Source organism: Daucus carota, chromosome 7 (assembly GCF_001625215.2).
Source record: "Daucus carota subsp. sativus chromosome 7, DH1 v3.0, whole genome shotgun sequence".
NCBI classification, from domain to species: Eukaryota; Viridiplantae; Streptophyta; class Magnoliopsida; order Apiales; family Apiaceae; genus Daucus; species Daucus carota.
In genome coordinates, this window is record NC_030387.2 from 13431093 (window position 1) to 13450393 (window position 19301).

A 19301-nucleotide genomic window follows, 5' to 3' on the forward strand; every position below is an offset into this window, starting at 1 on the left:
AAGTGAAATTACACAAACTATGAAAATTTGTTTAATAAACTCCGTATGTGAATATCTAAAGTATGTATTATCGTTTTCTTGATACAAGACCAGAACTTTAGTATATGTTCTTTATACATTTGCTGCAGAAGCATGTATACAGTGTTCTGGTCTGATCAGATTATTACAAAACAACATATCATAAACCTTTGGAGCCACAAGCAGTCTTCCTTACAGAACCTCAGATGAGGTATTGTAAGAATTCTGCTTTTGTCCGCGGTCCAAACCAAGAAAAAACTAGTCTACAGACAAATTGATGAAAACTGTATTGAAGTTCTTCGAGACCCTGAGCTGGCAGATGTTGTCTCCGCAACAGAGATCCTAATCTCCGTTTCTGCTAAAAATAATATGTAGAATTATGTTGCGGTTTGTAGGTTCATTTAGGCACCGTGTCCCAGTCCTCTGGCTTCTGATCCTTTCATAATCCTTAGTCTTTTGCAGGTTGACATAAACATTCTGCAACATACAAATTAGTTAGTCAAGCTTGCATAGATCATAGTGTTAGGAGTTGTCCCACAAGTTGTGGGAGGGGCAAAAAGCTAGAATATCAGCAGTCAGAATAACTACAATAGTATTAGGCCTTTTGAAGATGTCCAAAAACAAAGCAATGTGAGCTCGGTTCAAAACGGACAATACATAAGGAAGGAGAGATAACTTACTCCCACGGAACGTCTCCAACCAGCATCCAGTCACCATCTTTGTCTTCGTAAGTAGGTGCATATTCAGATCCTTTGTAACCTTCCCTCTCGGAGTATTCACCTATAACAAAAAATTGAAAAATTAAAAAATTCAGTACTTATCATGTAATTTATTCCATTAGGGATGCAAAATAAATAGTTGCTCTTACCTATGGTGAGCTTGAACATGTTTTCTAAAGCCTCAAGGAGCTCGGGGTAGCACTTGTAAACTTTCAAATCAACCTTTCTTAGATAAGGTGCTCCATCCATGCTTACTTTCACATAACTTCCTGTCTCTGTCTCGACCTTTTTTGGCTGGAAACAGTTTTTCCGGTATGATCTGATTGGTGGCCATCCAACCACTTGTGCCCTGGAATTTCACTCACCCTGTTAGTTCCATTATGATTCGAAATCCTAAAACACACATTTTCTTTAATAAATTGAACTAGACATAGGACATGATCAGTGGCTTACTTGGCAGGAGGTGCAGTTGCATGTTTGGTATCTGAAACTGATTCTCTATCCTCAACAGAATCAGGCACGGCCCTCTTATTTCTGGAGCTGGATATGGATATGGATTCTTTCTCAGACGACTCGTCGCTTCCCGGTAATCCCAACCTAAGTTCAGTTTCCTTAAGGTTGAGACCTTCTTCATGAGTAATAACACTTTCCATATTTGATGCTTGTAAAAACTCTGAGGAGTGGATATAGAAAGATGGTGTGTTATTATAAGGCAAAGATGGAATGCATGGAAGACTTAGAATGGGTATGAAACGCAATAAAAGTAGGGCAAATGAAAAAGAAGGTGTCGGTAGCAAAGGAAGCAAGTTAGAGGCAAGTGCTCCTACAAAGAGGGGACAAGAGTTGGACAAATGTAGGGGAAGAGCTGAGGACTTGAATGTGTTGGGGTCAAGATGCGTTATAGGGGTTCGTGGGAGTATAATCAGGGGCGTTGAATTAAATTTTGTTGAGCATCCCATGTGAATTCAAGCAAGGGGTTCACATGGGTGTGAGTGCGGGTGATTCTGGTTCATGCCTGTGTGGGACTTGGTAGGTTCGATCTTGGAAATTTCATGGAGGCTACATTGGTACAGGCCGTGGAACCGGGCAAGGCTGGCCAAGGTTCAAACAGGATTTCATCATCGAAAATTAGATATTACACGGTTTTGTAACAGATGTCACCTTCGAAAAACGGCCTAACAGATTTTTCGAGCCTCGTGTGAATTTAATCGAGTTTTTTTTTTTTTTTTGTGTGTGTTGTTGATCTATCAAAGTTCTGGTTCCACAAACAACTACTGTGTATGTGTCGTTTGATGGATCCGTAGTCATGGGAAACGAATTTGACACGTATGTATCATTTAATGGATCCATAATCATTGTAAACGACGTTGTGCATCTGTCGTTTGATAAATTCACCGTTACTTTATAGTGAAGGCCCGCTCTATAGATTTGAATGTCCTAGTGAATTTTGAAAATGGTGTCTCTATTTTTCATGACCGTATTATTATATAATGACATAATTTAAAACATTGTTTTAAGATTAGTAACACAGTCAATTCAAATGCATGTAATAATATAAATGCATAAATTTGTTATTATATATTACACATAGCATAGAATTTTTGATGCCCTGAGATAATGGTGTCTTAGACGTTCAGCTTGGTCGCCTTATCCAAAGGGCCGTGCTGCTTGCAACCTTCATTTCATAAACACACACATATTAGCTTGGTCTTATTAAAAATTTGTCCAAAACTCGCAACGAACCCCGGCTTACGATTTCCTGCACTATCATACAGTATACCTGACAATGTATTAATTAACAATCCGGACTAATTTGTTTATGATATAGTCATGCTTAACAAGGTAAGTGTTCAATTTCCCTCAAACTAAATTTAAGTAACAAGTTTAATTGTTTAAAGCAAAACAAACCAAATACCGGTATATATAGAATTAATAATTTAGTTGTGCTGTTTTTGTGGCCATTCCTCTGGTGAAAACGCAGAAACTGGATCTTATCTACATCATGCGGTGTGCTTATCACTTATCATATATGTGTGTTGACTTGAAGTTAAATAACTAATCTTAAATTCTTAGATAACAAAGAAAAATAAGAAATGGAGTATGATTTACTTAACCCATTGACCTTGATCTGGGTTTCTTGTGTTAAAAATTTCTAAACCAGGGATCCCATGCCGATTAATTAATATTTCTCTTGGCTCGTGATTCTTGAAATTATCGAATCGCTCTCTGATGCTTACAATATAATTTACTCCTATTACAAGTGCATGCATCACTCAATGTCAAGTATTATTTTTGAATTAACAAAATTTTGTTATACTATGAATATCACTTGCGGGGATCCATGAACGAAGTCTATGTATTTAGTTCGCCAAGCTATTTTAACCTACAGATCTTTAAGATTCTTTCTCCAACACTATATTAACTCGGGTGTTGGCCCGGTTAGTCACAATGACTAACACTAAGGCCCTGTTAGACACGATCCATTAAAATGACCGTGAGTGTTACTTCAAAACGCATTTTCAACTGGTGTTTAGGACAAAACGTGACTTCGTGTCACGTTCTGATATGTTTATAAAACACAGCTTAAATAAAACGCAAGTTCTCCTTACGTTTATAATTAAAATATTTATTTATTTAATAAATAAACGCCACACGCATTTGAGTTTACATGAAAACGGGTGTTAAACTGGCGTTTCCATCATTAAAACGTGAGTTAAACTCACGTTTATTCCTTTTCCATGAAAAGCAATACATACTGCTACTGTTCCTTTTAAAAGCCTAAAACGTGACTCCGTGTCCCGTTTTTGGTTTTTTTTACAAAACGCGGTTTTAAGTTCAGATTTAGAGTGACAGTGTAGGCCTTTTTTTTGAATCGTGACAACTGGGGCATTTTCACTGAGGGCCTTTTCTCGTTAACTCGTTAATGAACATATAATGTAAGAAATACCGAATAAGACAAGGACGTTACAGTGCAACAGTGAAGGTTGTTGATTCGCTGGTCTGAAGTATCTGATCGATGTTCAGGGTTTCATAAATCTCATCATCAGGGTCCATCAATCCTTCTACACCGTGTGTGCCTGTGTGGTGCACGTCAATCTTTGTTTAGTTTTTGTCTAGCAACTCAACTCTCAACTCATGTGTACCTGTACATGTTCAAAAACTCATCCCATAGATGATAGCTCAATCACACTTATTTCCACCAACACTATTCGGACCCAAACTTACATAATTTTAAGAGCTTTTGATTATTGTTTACAAATTTACCAATAGAATATCTTCAAATCTTTAACAAACTATATATTGTTCATAATCCAGGAGGTGCAATACTTGAAAAAACCAGTTGAATACACACAGCTAAAAACCTCAGCTCTCAAAAGGCCTTGACCACATTATAGAAATCATGTCTCTGCAGATCTGCAGGTTGGAAATGCTCCCTGGGAATAATCTTGGTGTAAATATAAAACGCCACACAACTAATCCCAGGCCCAACCCAATAAATCCAGTGACTATTCCACAAGTGGCCTCCTCTCACAATCGCCGGGCCCAAACACCTTGCCGGATTAATCCCTGCCCCTGCATACCCCTTCTGGGCCGTCACCGTAGTCGAGATAAACACTAGTAGCCCCAGCACAGTACCCACTATGGCAAACACTATGACTTGGCCCAGCTCCTTCTTCTGACGCTTATCATAGGCCATCCATATTGAAGCCACCAGGAACACAAAACTGCAGATCACCTCAAGCCAGAAGGCCTGTCCTGTCTCCAGCCCAATTGTAATAGGCCCATCTGGCCCTGGTGTGACTACTGTCACAGTACATCCTCCAAGTGAAAATGTGTTTTCAATACTGCTGCTGACCACAGCTTTGAGTGCCAGGGCACCTAGTACAGCTCCAATGCATTGTGCAGCAATGTAGATGGCTGCGCGCGACATTGAGATGAGCCCAACTAGGCCTGCTGAGAAGCTGACTATGGGGTTAATATGGCCGCCTGAGACGGGATGAATGGCTAGAAGTAAGATTGTGACGATGATCGCGACCAGGATTGATAAAAGGACGTTTGGGGTTTTGGTGTCCGTCTGAACAGAGGAAATCACAATGGTGTCAACAGCGAAAACAAGAACTGCAGTCCCGAATATTTCTCCAATTGATGCTCTCCATACCTACAAAAATAGGATTAATATCATCTCATAGTGTGACAAGCCTAAAGCTATTTTGCATTCAATAGAAACTAACATTTAAATCATAAAAGTCATCTATTCCCAGCCTATCCCTAAAAGTAAGGGGTGTTCGATTCTTTCCTGCATCATCTTTCCATTGCTCTGGCCTGCATGGTAAAACATATTCAATGAGCACAGGCTTTAAAACTGAAGCATATGCACACATAAACTAAACAAACACTGCAGGAAAAGCGGCTAATTTCAACCGCATTTTTCGACCGGATTGATAATTTCGACTAGCTTATATTCGACCGATTTCTAGCAGTCGAAAATAACTAATTTCGACCAGAAATATTTTCGATCAGAATCTGACAATGTCGCTACTTTTAAAACATTTTTATCGCGTTCAAGCCTAAGGTTTTTTTTTTTTCTTAAAAAGATTATACTGAAGTGACAGCATAAGTACTCTAGTTAGCTGGAGTAGAATCGTAGAAGTATGCATAATGCATGAGTAGTGGAAACTAAAGGAGCATAAATATAAATTGATTACATTGTTGCAGAGGAGAGAGGCTGGATTTTGATCCCTTCTGATGAACTTTCTTCATCCTCATAAGCCAGGCCATTGATTGCAGCCATCTCCACCTACTTAAAACAGAAAGGAGTAGTCAAATGCAAGGACTTATAAGCTACTTTTGTGGCTTTACTGGTGCAACCCTGACCCTTATATTTATAGTCAAAAACAGCTGGTATGGTTAGCAAATTCCTTTTAAATAATATATAGAATTCAAATACTGAAGAAATGAAATATCTAGAGTATCTGAATCAGTGCATTGTTTGTAATATAATATATGTTCTGGCAAATTATGAGAAGGATATATATAGTTCCAGACATTAATTCAAGGTGAAGGATGAAGAAAAGAAGTGTTCTTAACGTGCATAATAAACAAATGCTGGTTTCCTCTATTATCATCCAATAAATCGCCTCAAACTTCAGCCGCCGGTGAATAACATTTTTGAGCCGCCGGTGAACATGTGCAAGAAGCCCTTCAACACAGACCTCAAGAGGGCCCTAACTTCAAAGTCCATAATATTTATATACATGTATAATTAATTTTATTGTTTAGTATATATTGAATAGAATCTTTTATTTATATAATATTTTATAGTTAATCGATTGTTGCTAATACCATCATTATATATAAAATGATATTATATATATTTACGGTAGTATTTTATTTTAAATTTAATTATTTTTAAATATGGCTTTGAGCCTTTTATATTGATTTGCTAAAAATTCTCAGTAAAAAATTAATATATAATATTTATTTTGGTGCTTAATACATTAATATATTTTTTTGGAAGAAAATAAATCAATATATTTAAAATTAGTTTATTTAACACAAAAAAGTGAATACGACCATATACCTAATTTTTATCTCAATGCTATAAAGATAAATTATAAATTTATAAATTACTACATTTTCTTATATTTATAAATTACTCGCATCCATTTTCATTACAATTCCTCGTTCATGTCCATTTTCTTTACATTTCCCTATTAAATAAGAATAATCTCACTTTTTTATATATATATTTTTGACAATATAGGCTTATATGCCTTACAAATTAGTATCTCTTCTAATAATTTTCGGAGTGAATCAGATTCGAACCACATTAGTATCTGTTTTAATAATTTTCGAGGTGAGCTATCTCACTTTTCTTATATTTCAAAATTGTTTAAAATAATAAATATGTATAATTATAAAGAGAGTTGAATAAAGCTAGGCACACCGAGTACCTCCAATCACATAAATACATTTTGTATTTTGTGTATCCCAAGTTTACGATCCAGCAGAATGCGCATGTTGTGGTTTACAAGATCATTCCCATCCTGTATTTTCGTTGGATAGAGTTGACGCGGTAATTGTAGTGCGTTTATGTGCCTCTGTGATCGATCATTCTGTGATCGATCATTCCTCGTTGCTTGAGTTATCGGTTACTCCTTCCTTCCCATTTTAATAATTTACTTTGTAGACGCATTACAAATCATACATAATTTATATTATAAATCATGAAATTTGTATGGGGTAATAATAGAGTGATGAACACTTTGCACCCCTTGTGTTTAAGCGTTTTTTCGATTTGGTCTCAAACAATTTTTTTTGGCAAAATGCACCCTAAAGTTTGAAAAGCGCTTCGCTTTGCACCCCTTCGAGTCTTTGACCACTCCCCGTTTAATTGACCGTTAAAGTTAACAGATGTGAGATTTACACTTTGCACCCCACAAATTTTAATTTTTTTTCATGAGTATTTTGAAAAAAAAATTGTTTGAGAACTTAGTGGTAGCAAATGTTGTTGATTCTCGTGCTGGATTAGCTACAATCTCTGATGACGGCAGCTTGATACTAGTTCAGCTTACTCTCGATTTTAAGCCTAATATACCTCGTGCGTATCTTTTTCAATTGCCTTTTGTTCTCTATTGTATAATGTTTGAATATGAACTTAATGGTTTTTCTTATGACATGGTCTGCAGAGGAGGCAGAACGTGTAGTTCAGTGTAATGGTCGGGTTTTCTGTTTAGATGATGAGCGCGTTCACCGAGTGTGGCTGCCGAATGAAGAGTCACCTGGACTTGCCATGTCTAGAGCTTTTGGTGACTACTGTTTAAAGGATTTTGGACTCATTTCTGTGCCTCAAGTGACTCGAAGACAGATTACTGTCAGAGACCAGTTCATTGTGCTTGCAAGTGATGGGGTACGTATAATTTGTATTTAGTTCTCTGTTTAAAAAATAATTACCTTTTCGCGATACATTGCATTCTATCATTTAATAACAATTATTTAAGTTGCTCTAAAATCGTAGACATATAGACTTGAAGGAAATTGAACAATTTTATCATAATGGTTGTTGTTGTGAAGTTGAGAAAACTATAAGCATCCACAGGGTTGGACGGACACGATGACCGGAGGTCGCCCTCCGGCCTCCGGCACCAGAAATTATAAAGCCCTGCTTTGTAGGATAGACTATGATTTTTATTTTGTTGCTAGCTGATGGATCATGAATTTTGAAAACCAGAGAACCTATAGTCTCCCTTGCCATAGCTCAACAAACCCTCACGATCTCATCCTCCAGTTCACCTCTTACTATATATTCCATTTCCATAATGAAACATTTTCTACTGAGAACTCTGCAATAAGTGTATGTTAATATCTAGGTTCTGATCATCCTATTTTTGCACTAATTTTCCCTCTATAGTGCTTATTTTGATACATTTCTCATTTTGTTTATGATTTTCTCCTATATTTCATGTTTCTGTGCCTATAAACTGTACATTTATAGTCTTCCACCAAGACTCAACTTTACCATTTCACTGCAATTGTCATAGCCTAAAGTTCTCAAACAATTTTTTTTTTCAAAATACTCGTGAAAAAAATTAAAATTGTGGGGTGCAAAGTGTAAACCCCACATTTGTTAACTTTAACGGTCAATTAAACGGAGTGTGGCCAAAGGGGTGCAAAGCGAAGCGCTTTTCGAACTTTAGGGTGCATACAGCCAAAAAAAATTGTTTGAGACCAAATCAAAAAAGCGCCTAAACATAAGGGGTGCAAAGTGTCAATCACTCTAATAAATATTAATATTGGAATTTGTATAAAATTTGTTTTAGACAAAAAAGAGGGATAAATAATACGAAAACATAAATTTTTTAACAAAAAGACTATTAAAATGAGAAGGAAAGAGTACATGTATACTCATAAGCTCTTATTGACCTCGTGTCATCTGCCCTCTTTTTCATTTTCACTCGTTATTTTCTCAACCAATTAGATACAGGCTAGGTAATAGAAAAATTTTGATTAAAAAAATATATACTAAAACCAGATATAGAAAGAATTTTGACAATATATATATTCAATATACTTTATATACTTTTACCTATAGAATATTGCATGTGTTTAATATAAGTATATATTCTGGCAAATTATGAGAAGGATATATATTTCCACACATTAATTCACGGTGAAGGATGAAGAAAAGAAGTGTTCTTAACGTGCATAATAAACAAATGCTGGTTTCCTCAATTATAATCCAACAAATAGCCTCAAACTTCAGAAGATATGCTTACTGTATGAGATCCATATCTGTATCGATCGGATCGGTTTGATCTTATAACAGCTACTTTGATGTTGTTTACATGCAATATTATGTCTTAATTTGAAAATATTATCTCCTGCATGTATTTCAATGCTACCAAGATCATACCAAGTTATGTGCTTATGCTTGCTACATTTTCTTCTGAGAATTACAAATTACTATCTGTCCCTTGACATCCATTTTCTTTACATTTCCCTTTTAAGAGAGGATGCTCTCACTTTTTTATATTTTAAAACTTTTAAAACTAGTAAACATTTATATAATGTAAATAGAGTAGAATAAATGCACACCGAGTACATATGCATTTTGTGTTTAGAGTATCCCAAGTTTAGTATCCAGTAGAATGCATCCTGTGGTTTACAAAACCATGCGCATCCTGTATTTTCCTTAAATGGAGTTGACGCCATGACTTTGTTGTGTTATGTGCCTTCTGTGATCATTCCTCCTTGCTTGAGCTATCTGTTACAAATGAACTCATCACCTCTTATTTACCGCATGTCAGTATGTCATCTGCCCTCTTTCATTTTCACTCATTTATTTTCTCAACCAATTAGAACCGATCAGAATAAATCCAGGCCACGTAACAGTACTCTACTTTTTCTATTTTTTCTGAAATAAGCCCTTATTTTTTTTGTCAAATACGAATATGAAACACCTTCCCGAAAAGTTATAAAAAGATGCATTTTACCAAAAAAAATAAGCCCTTATTTTTTAAGAACAGTTGTCCCCAAACCGGCCCATTATACTTCTGCTGGGCTGAATTTTTCTTTGGAAGGTTCATTTTAAACAAACCTGAGAAGGTAAGGTTGATTTTCTGTGGCCCAGTTGAGGTGGACTCGAGCTACAGGGCGGACGTAGAAGCTCTAGTGGTGATGTTAACTCATTTAAATCTTAATAATATTGGTATTAGTTCTAGCCTGGCATTTACAGATTCTTCGAAGTTGGTTAATAACTGTTAGAAAATATGTTTATGGAATGAGAGGATTTTTATAAAACTAATTGCTTAATTTCAGATGCATTACATGGTTTTCCATTTTATAGTACATTGTATGTCATTTAAGAGAGTTCTTCAGAATTCTCCAGACTTTACATTTTACTATGTCTGCAGAACTCTAAGAGACTGATACATATTAACTTATAAATCAGATTCAATGTAAGTACATTTAATACTTCTAGAATAATCTTGCCATAACTTCTGAGCTGAGTGTCATAATTTCAACACTCCTCCTTGACACTCTTCTCATGTACTCCGAGCTTGCTACGAAGGTGTTCAAATTTAGTCTTTGATAACGCCTTTGTTAAAATATCTGCAATTTGATCAGCAGTACCGCAATGAATCAAATTAATCTCTCCTTCACTTTGTGCTTCTCTGAGAAAATGATATTTAATCTTGATATGCTTTGTCTTACGGTGTTGGACTGGATTTTTAGCAATGTCAATTGCTGATTTATTATCGCAATATAGCCTTGTAGCATTCTGCTGTGCTTTGCCCATATCTTCCAAGATCCTTCTTAGCCAAACAGCTTGATTTGTTGCTGCACATGCAGAAATATATTCTGCTTCAGCGGTTGATTGTGCCACCGTATCTTGTTTTTGTGATAGCCACGAGAAAACACCACTTCCCAGAAAGAAAGCATAGGCTGATGTGCTTTTCATGTCAGCTTCTGTTCCAGCCCAGTCGCTATCGGTATAGCCAACTAGTTCTGCATCTTTTGTTGGTCTGTACCATATGCCAAAATTAGTAGTACCTTTTACATATCTTAGTAGCCTTTTTGCTGCAATAAGATGATTCTGACTTGGTTCTTGCATAAACCTTGACAGTAGGCTTGTCGCGAACATAATGTCGGGTCGAGTTGCTGTCAAGTATAACAAACTTCCAATAATACTTCTGTATAATTTCTGATCTGCATGGGGAGCTCCATCTTTAAGAGTTAACTGTTGATTTGGGACTAGAGGTGTATCTACAGCCTTGCATCCTTCCATATTGTATTTTTTCAGCAAATTCTTAGCGTACTTTTCTTGACACACAAAAATGCCTTCATTTGTTTGATTGATCTCCATACCAATGAAATAATTCATAAATCCAAGATCTGTCATTTCGAATTCCTTTTTCATATCTTCTTTGAATTTTGAGATCAAGCTGTAATTGTTTCCTGTAACAATTAGATCATCCACATATAAGGAGATAATCATGATGTTAGAGCCTTGAACCTTAATATAAAGAGTAGGTTCACTGGAACTCCTCCTAAAACCATAGCTTGCAAAGAATGAATCCACTCGGCTGTACCAGGCTCGTGGAGATTGCTTGAGGCCGTACAAGGCCTTTTTTAATTTTAGAACCTTTTCTTCACTTCCTTTTACCACAAAACCTGGTGGTTGTTCGATATATATTTCTTCTTGAAGGTATCCATTCAGAAAAGCGGATTTAACGTCAAGCTGATAAATTTTCCATCCTTGTTGCGCAGCTAGTGCAAGAATTGCTCTCACCGTTTCTTGTCTTGAGACAGGGGCAAACGTCTCGTTATAATCTACCCCGAACTGTTGCGTAAAACCCTTAGCAACGAGGCGTGCTTTGAGTTTCTGAATTGATCCATCAGCATTTGTTTTTGTCTTATAAATCCATTTTACTCCAACAATATCCTTGTGACTTGGTTTATCAACCAGTTCCCAGGTTTCATTTTTTTTAATCATTCGTATCTCCTCCTCCATTGCAAGTTGCCATTCTTTATGTTTTGAAGCTTCTTCGTAACTGGCAGGTTCGTGTGCAGCAAGAAAGCAATTTTCAGAGAGCTCAACTTCTGGACAACTTTGATAAATGTCATCTAATGATCTCAACTTAACTGGCGTCGATTTTTCATTTTCTTGTGAAGCATCAGAACTATTCTGAGAAGTACCTTCTTTGCTGTGATTAAATGAAGGAAGAATTGTGTTTGTCGGTTCCTGCTTGTCTTCATCCCAATTCCAGCAGGCTTCTTCATCAAAAACAATGTCTCTGCTGACAGTGACTTCTTTAGTTTGTAGATTATACACTCTATAACCCTTAGATTGAGAGCCATAACCAACAAATACTCCTTTTTCCGCCTTTGAATCTAGCTTGTGTCTCTTTGCTGATGGAATATGCATATAACAGAGAGAACCAAAAACTTTAAGATGTTTGACAGAAGGCTTATGTCCGCACCAGGCTTCTAATGGAGTCTTACCTTTAACAGCTTTGGTGACACTTCTATTTTGGAGATAAACAGAAGTGTAAACTGCCTCAGCCCAGAACTCATTTGGTAATTTCTTATTCTTGATCATGCATCTCGCCATTTCAACGATGCTTCTATTTTTTCTTTCTGAAACACCGTTCTGCTCAGGCGTATAGGAGACTGTAAGTTGTCTGTTGATGCCTTCATTCTCGCAAAATTTGTTAAACTGATTTGAAGTATATTCAGTACCTCTGTCGCTGCGTAATGTTGCTATTGAGCATCCACTTTGTTTTTCCACCTGTTTTTTGAACTTTGAAAATGTGCGGAATACTTCTGATCTTTCTTTTAAGAAATAGACCCAAGTCATGCGGGTGAAATCATCGATAAAAAGAATGAAGTATCTGCTATTGTTCAGAGATGGCGTTCTCATTGGACCGCAGACGTCGGTATGCACCAGTTGAAGTTTCCGAGATGCTCTCCATGCTTCTCCTGTTGGGAATGGCTGGCGATGCATTTTTCCAAGTTGGCAGCCTTCACAAACATTATCCAGATTTTTGATGACTGGCAAATCTCTCACCATGTTTTGTTGGTGGAGAAGCTTTAAATTTTGAATATTGCAGTGTCCAAAACGTTTGTGCCACAAAGAAGTAATTGTTTCAGCCTTTGTCATCATTGAACTTTCAGAAGAGCAATTCCATTTAATAGGAAATGTTTTATTTTGCATTTGCACACTTGCTATTTTCTTCTTCTGTGAATCAAAAATTTCACAATTGTTGCCTTCAAATAATAAGGAATATCCATTTACCATCATCTGAGGAACACTTAGCAGATTTTTATCCAAGCCTGGGACATAAAGGACATCCTTAATAAAGCGCGTACCTTTTTTAGTTTCAACAGTCACGGTACCTTTTCCTTGAGATTCAATCAGTGCTCCATCACCGATGCGAACTGGTACTTTTACTGTAGGATCTAGATCAGTAAAGAGACTTTGATTTTTCGCCATATGTGCTGTGCAACCGCTATCAATCAGCCATGTATCGTCGCTCTTTGTGCTAGCTGCATGACAGGCATAGAAAAGCTGATCATCTTCTTCCTTTGCTTCAGTCACACTTGCTTGGTGGCCTTTTTTAAACCTGCATATTTGTTCACTGTGTCCGAACTTTTTACAGACTTTGCACTGAGGTTTGCCTTTATGCCAGCAGTCCTTTTCAAGATGATTTGACCTTTTGCAAATAGAACAAGGAGGATATTTTTCCTTTGCTTCACCTTCCTTGAACCTGTTTGATATGCCTTTTCCTTTTACAAATTTCCTGCCTTTAGATGGAGGCCAGTTCTTGTGTTGCGACTTTAATGCACCTTCTACAGTATGCTCCATTCGCTGAGAGATTCGTTGTTCGTGAGCTTGTAACGAACCAACTAGCTCAGTGACTGAAAGTTTAGAGATATCTTTTGATTCTTCAATAATTCCAACTATAGAATCATATTTATCAGTGAGAGAAATTAAATATTTCTCAACAACTCTTTGATCTGAGATGTTGTCGCCATAGGTCTTCATCTGGTTTACAACTCCTGACACCCGTGACGTATAATCTTTGATCGACTCCCTTTCTTTCATTCGGAGATTTTCGAATTCTCTTCGTAAGCTTTGAAGTTTGATTATTCGAACTTTTGCAGTACCTTGAAATTCATCTTGCAATGTGTCCCAAGCTTGTTTTGCAGAAGTACTGTTCATGATTCTTGGGAAAATAGAATCAGCAACAGCTTGATGTATTTTGGCTAGTGCATCTGCGTCCCTTTTGAGCGATTCATTTACTGAAATTGTTGATGACCCGGATGATTGTGGGGAAGCCGGAGGATCTGCAGATTTTGGAACTCCGTTTTCGACAATATCCCACAAGTCATAAGCTCGTAAGATAGTTTTCATTTTTATACTCCAGAACTCGTAATTCTCTCCATTGAATACAGGGATAAGATTTGTGCTTACGCCTGCCATGAAATACAAAATAATGTTATAGTGCAGAGATAGTGCAGAGAATGTTTGTGCTGAAATGGATCGACTTGTGCTCTGATACCACTTGTTAGAAAATATGTTTATGGAATGAGAGGATTTTTATAAAACTAATTGCTTAATTTCAGATGCATTACATGGTTTTCCATTTTATAGTACATTGTATGTCATTCAAGAGAGTTCTTCAGAATTCTCCAGACTTTACATTTTACTATGTCTGCAGAACTCTAAGAGACTGATACATATTAACTTATAAATCAGATTCAATGTAAGTACATTTAATACTTCTAGAATAATCTTGCCATAACTTCTGAGCTGAGTGTCATAATTTCAACAATAACTTTATACTGTAAAATTTAAGGGTGGATCTCACTCAGATGAGGAGCTTAAGAATCTCCACTGAATTGAGTTCAGTCACAGAGCAATCTTGTGTTCATTCCGACTTTCCGAGATATTTAAATAAGGTGGCAAACTGGCTTCCTAAAAATGTGCTCGAAGATGAAATATGATTGTTGCTTGGTCTTAAGTGTGTAACTGTGTTTTCTTTGCCAATAAGGATTAATCATCTCAGGATTGGGTGTATTTTGGCTTTTTTTTGCATCTGTCGAAGAAGTTGAGGCGAATTTATGGAGTTTCAAGTTTTGACCTGAAAAGTTACAAGGATTAAAGGGTAAAGATCGGTTATCTTTTAAAGGGATAACCTTGGAGCATTTCGAGTTATCAAAGACTTTTTCACCTAGATGCTTCTGCTGGTGTTTATGATTTGGTCTCACAAATCGATATTCTGCTCAAAGTTAGACATGTGTAATCTCATACGTGTTCCCAGCTCGCAACCATGTGGCTCACTTTCTTGCAAGATTAGAGAAGCTTGTCTTTGATAGATTATACGCACTCAACCAGATGATTAGTCCTATAGAGGATCTTCTCGACTGAGACATGGGATTGGAAATAGGCCATCCTGACTTTATGGATGTTGTAGTTCCAGACCGAAATTAGGGATCTAGTGAATTTTGATGTTACTCTGGAAATTGCTGATCTGCTAAATGGCCTTGCTTTAGGACAGAAGAATCTGCAGGATGGTGTGACCAGTGCAGACACCACGAACATGAAGCATGGTGATGCTTTAGGACGGGAGAATCTGCTTCTTTCCTGAAAAGTTTAATCATTATATAAGTTTTAATTTACTTCTAACTTTTAATCCATTTTTTTATTTTAGCAATAAGCACTTTTTTTAAGTTTACCAGTACGGCCCACTAACTTCGGACTTTAAGTGAATTTCTGCCGACTTCTGATTTATTATACAAACAGACATTTTTTTAGCTTAAAGTCAAAAATAACTTAAAGCCTAGACAAACAGGTTCTAGCTAGATAGCTAGTTATTTTTAAAAAGTATATAAGCATTTATCACTATTATAAGATAAATAACTATTTAATAAAAATATGTCAAACCTCATCAATTTTTAGTTAGAAAAAGATGCGTAAACATATATATTTTTGTTATAAAATGAATACCTTTTTATATGAAATAAGTTATAATCACCCTCCATATTTCAAAACAAAGAAGTAATAATCACCCTCCATATTTTTTGAATTGACCGGATTGTGTTTCATTTTTTTTCCAAAAGATATTAACAAGATAATTAGCAATTCTACTGCTAATAAACTTATTTAATTTGGCTAACACTTGGCCAAAAAAATATTGGCTGACAGAAGCAATGATGTATTGATGTTCACGACAATAGAACAAACTTATGACCAGGTTTTAGATAAAACCTCAATGTCAATGAAAGCAAAGGTTCATTTTACTATTGTATTGCATATTTGCATGATTGATCTTTTAAAACTCTTTGACAGGTGTGGGAACACACACACACAAAATCTAATGTATATATATAGAATGATTATCTCATCACCTATTGTGCTTATAAACCCTTAGGATTTCAGAATTTGTAATAATTTTTTATTTTTTTTACATTTCAAGGATCATGCTCCCCTTGTCACATCAATTTTAAATTTTATGTACGAATCGTACAACTGTAGTATATTTCATTATACCGAAACTCACAAGAAGTAATTAACTTAGACGATTGTAATGAGTTTCTAGTAGAATTAGTTATGTGTTAGTTTATAAACTTCAAATAATCACTAAAGTCTCTTTATTTGCATGTTGATATAGTAAAACAGAAAAAAGATCTTGATAACCCGGCCCTCTACCTAACTTTGTGTGAGAAAAAAACCCTGTTTTATTCGAATAATGTTGTGAAGTGAAAGAATTTTTTCATGTTCATAGCCCAAAACAAGTTCTACAGGGAGCTGACAACTCACCAGAACAGTATCATGTCAACTTGTAACTTGTGTGATGATGGAATGTTACATTGACTAGTTGATGCTTCAATAAAGAAAGACTTGAGGTTGCTATTCCAAAAGTCTCCAACATTTCTACAGAGAAATGGTCTTAATGTATCATCGTTTATAAAGTTATTGGTCTGGACCAGAAAGGGAATACACCTTTATTCTATCAGTGCTTCTAATCTTATTGTTATCATTAGTATTAGCTAGTCTGAGCATCCAAATTTATAATTTTCTATGGCCGTCCCTCTTTCTGATGTAGGATGGTTCTTTGGGAGCCATTCGAAAGAGAAAAATGTTTGTCAGAGTCAAAATTCAGTGGCTTTTGGAGGGGGGAGCTTCGCGGTTTCTAGTAGAGTAAGACGATGCAATATGTCTACGATGGTCAAGAGTAGCCAGTCAGAAAACAACATGACTGTTGTGATCGGGGAGAAAGCTAAGAGTTTAGCAGAAACATGGAAGGAAATTCACGGGGAAAATGATTGGGAGGCTATGCTTGATCCCATTGAACCGCTCATGAAGTCTGAGTTGATACGATATGGAGATATGGCACAAGCTTGTTATGATGCTTTTGATCAAGATCCTGGCTCAAAGTACTGTGGTGGTTGTCAATTTAAGCCTGACATGTTTTTTGAAGATCTTGGCTTGAGTAAATTTGGTTATGATGTAACTGCCTATCTTTACTCAGCTTACAATATTAATTTTCCAATTTTTTATTCAAAGTCTCTATGGCCTAATAGCTGGAGTAGTTCAGCAAACTGGAGCGGTTATGTTGCAGTGTCAAATGATGAAACATCGGCTAGTTTAGGTCGTAGAGACATCACGATTGCTTGGAGGGGAACCGTTGTCAAGAGGGAATGGCTTGCAGATATGATGGATTTTCTGAGGCCAGTCACTCAGCGGGAGATAGATAGTCGGGACCCTTCCATCAGAGTTGAGGCTGGTTTTCTTCAACTCTACACTGATAAAGATGAGAGATGCAAATTCTCTGAGTACTCTGCAAGGGAACAGATTATAGCAGAACTCAGTAGATTGATTCAGAAGTATGAAAATGAGGAGATGAGCATAACAATCACGGGGCATAGCTTAGGTAGCGCTCTAGCAATACTGAGTGCCTATGACATTGCTGAGGCTGGAATAGATTTGACGAAAGATGGGCGTGACATACCTTTATGTGTGTTTTCGTTCTCAGGGCCAAGAGTTGGGAATGCTAGGTTTAAAGAAAGACTTGAATGGCTTGGTGTAAAAGTACTAAGAGTGGTCAACATTCATGACAAGGTGCCTTATATGCCTGGAATTTTCTTCAATGAGCATGTGTCTCCGATAATGAGAAAGGTTGGTGAATTGTTGCCTTGGTGCTATTCGCATGTAGGTGAGGAGCTTGCTTTGGATCACGAAAACTCCCCCTTTTTGAAGAAAACAAATGACCCGAGATGCTGCCATAACTTGGAAGCACTCTTGCATTTGGTTGACGGGTTAGTACTTCTGTTTATGACTTGGACTATGATGGTTTGAGTTCTTACAAAATTGTTGCCGCTAATTTCTTATATTTATTGTGTTTAAATTTGTCCTCAGATAAATATGTCCTTAGGACTATGATGGTTTGAGTTCTTATACAATTGTTGCTGTCTATTTTTCATTTGTGACTCGTTAGGTACCATGGGAAGGGCAAAAAATTCTGGCGTTCGACAGGAAGGAACATTGCCTTGGTAAACAAATCAGCAGATTTTCTGAAAGACTATCTATCAATTCCGCCTAATTGGTGGGGGACTCAGAACATAGAGCCTAACAGAAACAACATGGAGAACGTCACTGGAGAGACGTGATCTTGAAGGTCAGAAAACCATCTAAATATAGTCAGCAGCATCTTTCCCCTGTTCGATCATCTTGCAAGGACTAACAGAAGGTTTAAAATATCATTTCAAGAACAGAATGTTGATGCTTGGCCATTGATTTAAAATATTGTTATGCTGTAAAGTGTGTCAAAATGTACTTTTCAAGCATCTTTCTTTTTAAGTTCCCTTGTTTTATCATCACCAACAATAAAAATAAGATGCTGGTGCTTCTGTTAAGTAAGGAACCAGACACTGCTTCAGCGGCTAGTGTCATAAAAATGAGGAACCAAACTCCAAATTCATGTCGAGGCTCGTTTATTCAAGATGTTGGCAGGCTCCCACTACAAGAAAACGCGAATCTGCCAACCAAATTTACCAACGGAATCGTTTTGGTTGCAGTTTCCCAACGGAATGCTGACTGATTAGTAGGCAGGCCACGGTCAAACACTCAACAACGGAATACCAACCGTTCCCCAACCAATAATTAACAACGGAAGATTCCGTTGGGAAATGTTGGCGCCAAAATCACCCGCTGCTCGGCAATGACAGAATTACTTACGAATTGCCAACGAAAATTTTAGCAACGGAATACCAACGGAGTTTTTACGGATTACCAACGGATATTCTGTTGGTAATGTGGTAGTACATTCGTCATTAATTCATTTGGTAATTCCGTTGCTAATCGGTCAGTAAATGGGGGTGACTTTTACAAAATAGAGGCGTTGGTAATTCGTTGGTATTTTAGATCGGTCACCTTTTCTTACCGTTGGGAATCGGTTGGTAAAATAGATCGGTCAACTCGATATCCGTTGGTAAACCGTTGGTATCTTGAACATATTTAATACATTGGCAGACAGTTGGTACTATTATTCAGTCACT

At 36.7% G+C, this 19301-nt stretch overlaps 4 protein-coding genes across 4 annotated transcripts; 2 read left to right on the top strand and 2 right to left on the bottom strand.

Annotated features, from left to right (window-relative positions):
• Positions 1-26: 26 nt before the first annotated feature.
• On the bottom strand, positions 27-1684 carry LOC108193894 (auxin-responsive protein IAA4). Its single transcript, XM_017360739.2, has 4 exons — positions 1191-1684; positions 887-1086; positions 699-798; positions 27-495 (listed from the first exon to the last, which is right to left on the bottom strand). The coding sequence occupies exons 1-4, from the start codon at positions 1388-1390 to the stop codon at positions 420-422; spliced, it is 576 nt and encodes a 191-aa protein (XP_017216228.2). The 5' UTR covers positions 1391-1684; the 3' UTR covers positions 27-419.
• A 2242-nt stretch (positions 1685-3926) lies between these two features.
• LOC108194620 (uncharacterized) lies at positions 3927-5583 on the bottom strand. Its single transcript, XM_017361575.2, has 3 exons — positions 5444-5583; positions 4970-5060; positions 3927-4896 (listed from the first exon to the last, which is right to left on the bottom strand). Exons 1-3 carry the CDS (start codon positions 5527-5529, stop codon positions 4108-4110), a joined length of 966 nt encoding a protein of 321 aa, XP_017217064.1. The 5' UTR covers positions 5530-5583; the 3' UTR covers positions 3927-4107.
• Positions 5584-7196: 1613 nt separating this feature from the next.
• Positions 7197-7724, top strand: LOC135147905 (probable protein phosphatase 2C 34). Its single transcript, XM_064081948.1, has 2 exons — positions 7197-7338; positions 7427-7724. The coding sequence occupies exons 1-2, from the start codon at positions 7197-7199 to the stop codon at positions 7666-7668; spliced, it is 384 nt and encodes a 127-aa protein (XP_063938018.1). The 3' UTR covers positions 7669-7724.
• An 8899-nt stretch (positions 7725-16623) lies between these two features.
• Positions 16624-18603, top strand: LOC108196034 (phospholipase A1-Igamma2, chloroplastic). Its single transcript, XM_017363100.2, has 2 exons — positions 16624-18062; positions 18242-18603. Exons 1-2 carry the CDS (start codon positions 16825-16827, stop codon positions 18411-18413), a joined length of 1410 nt encoding a protein of 469 aa, XP_017218589.1. The 5' UTR covers positions 16624-16824; the 3' UTR covers positions 18414-18603.
• Positions 18604-19301: the final 698 nt, after the last annotated feature.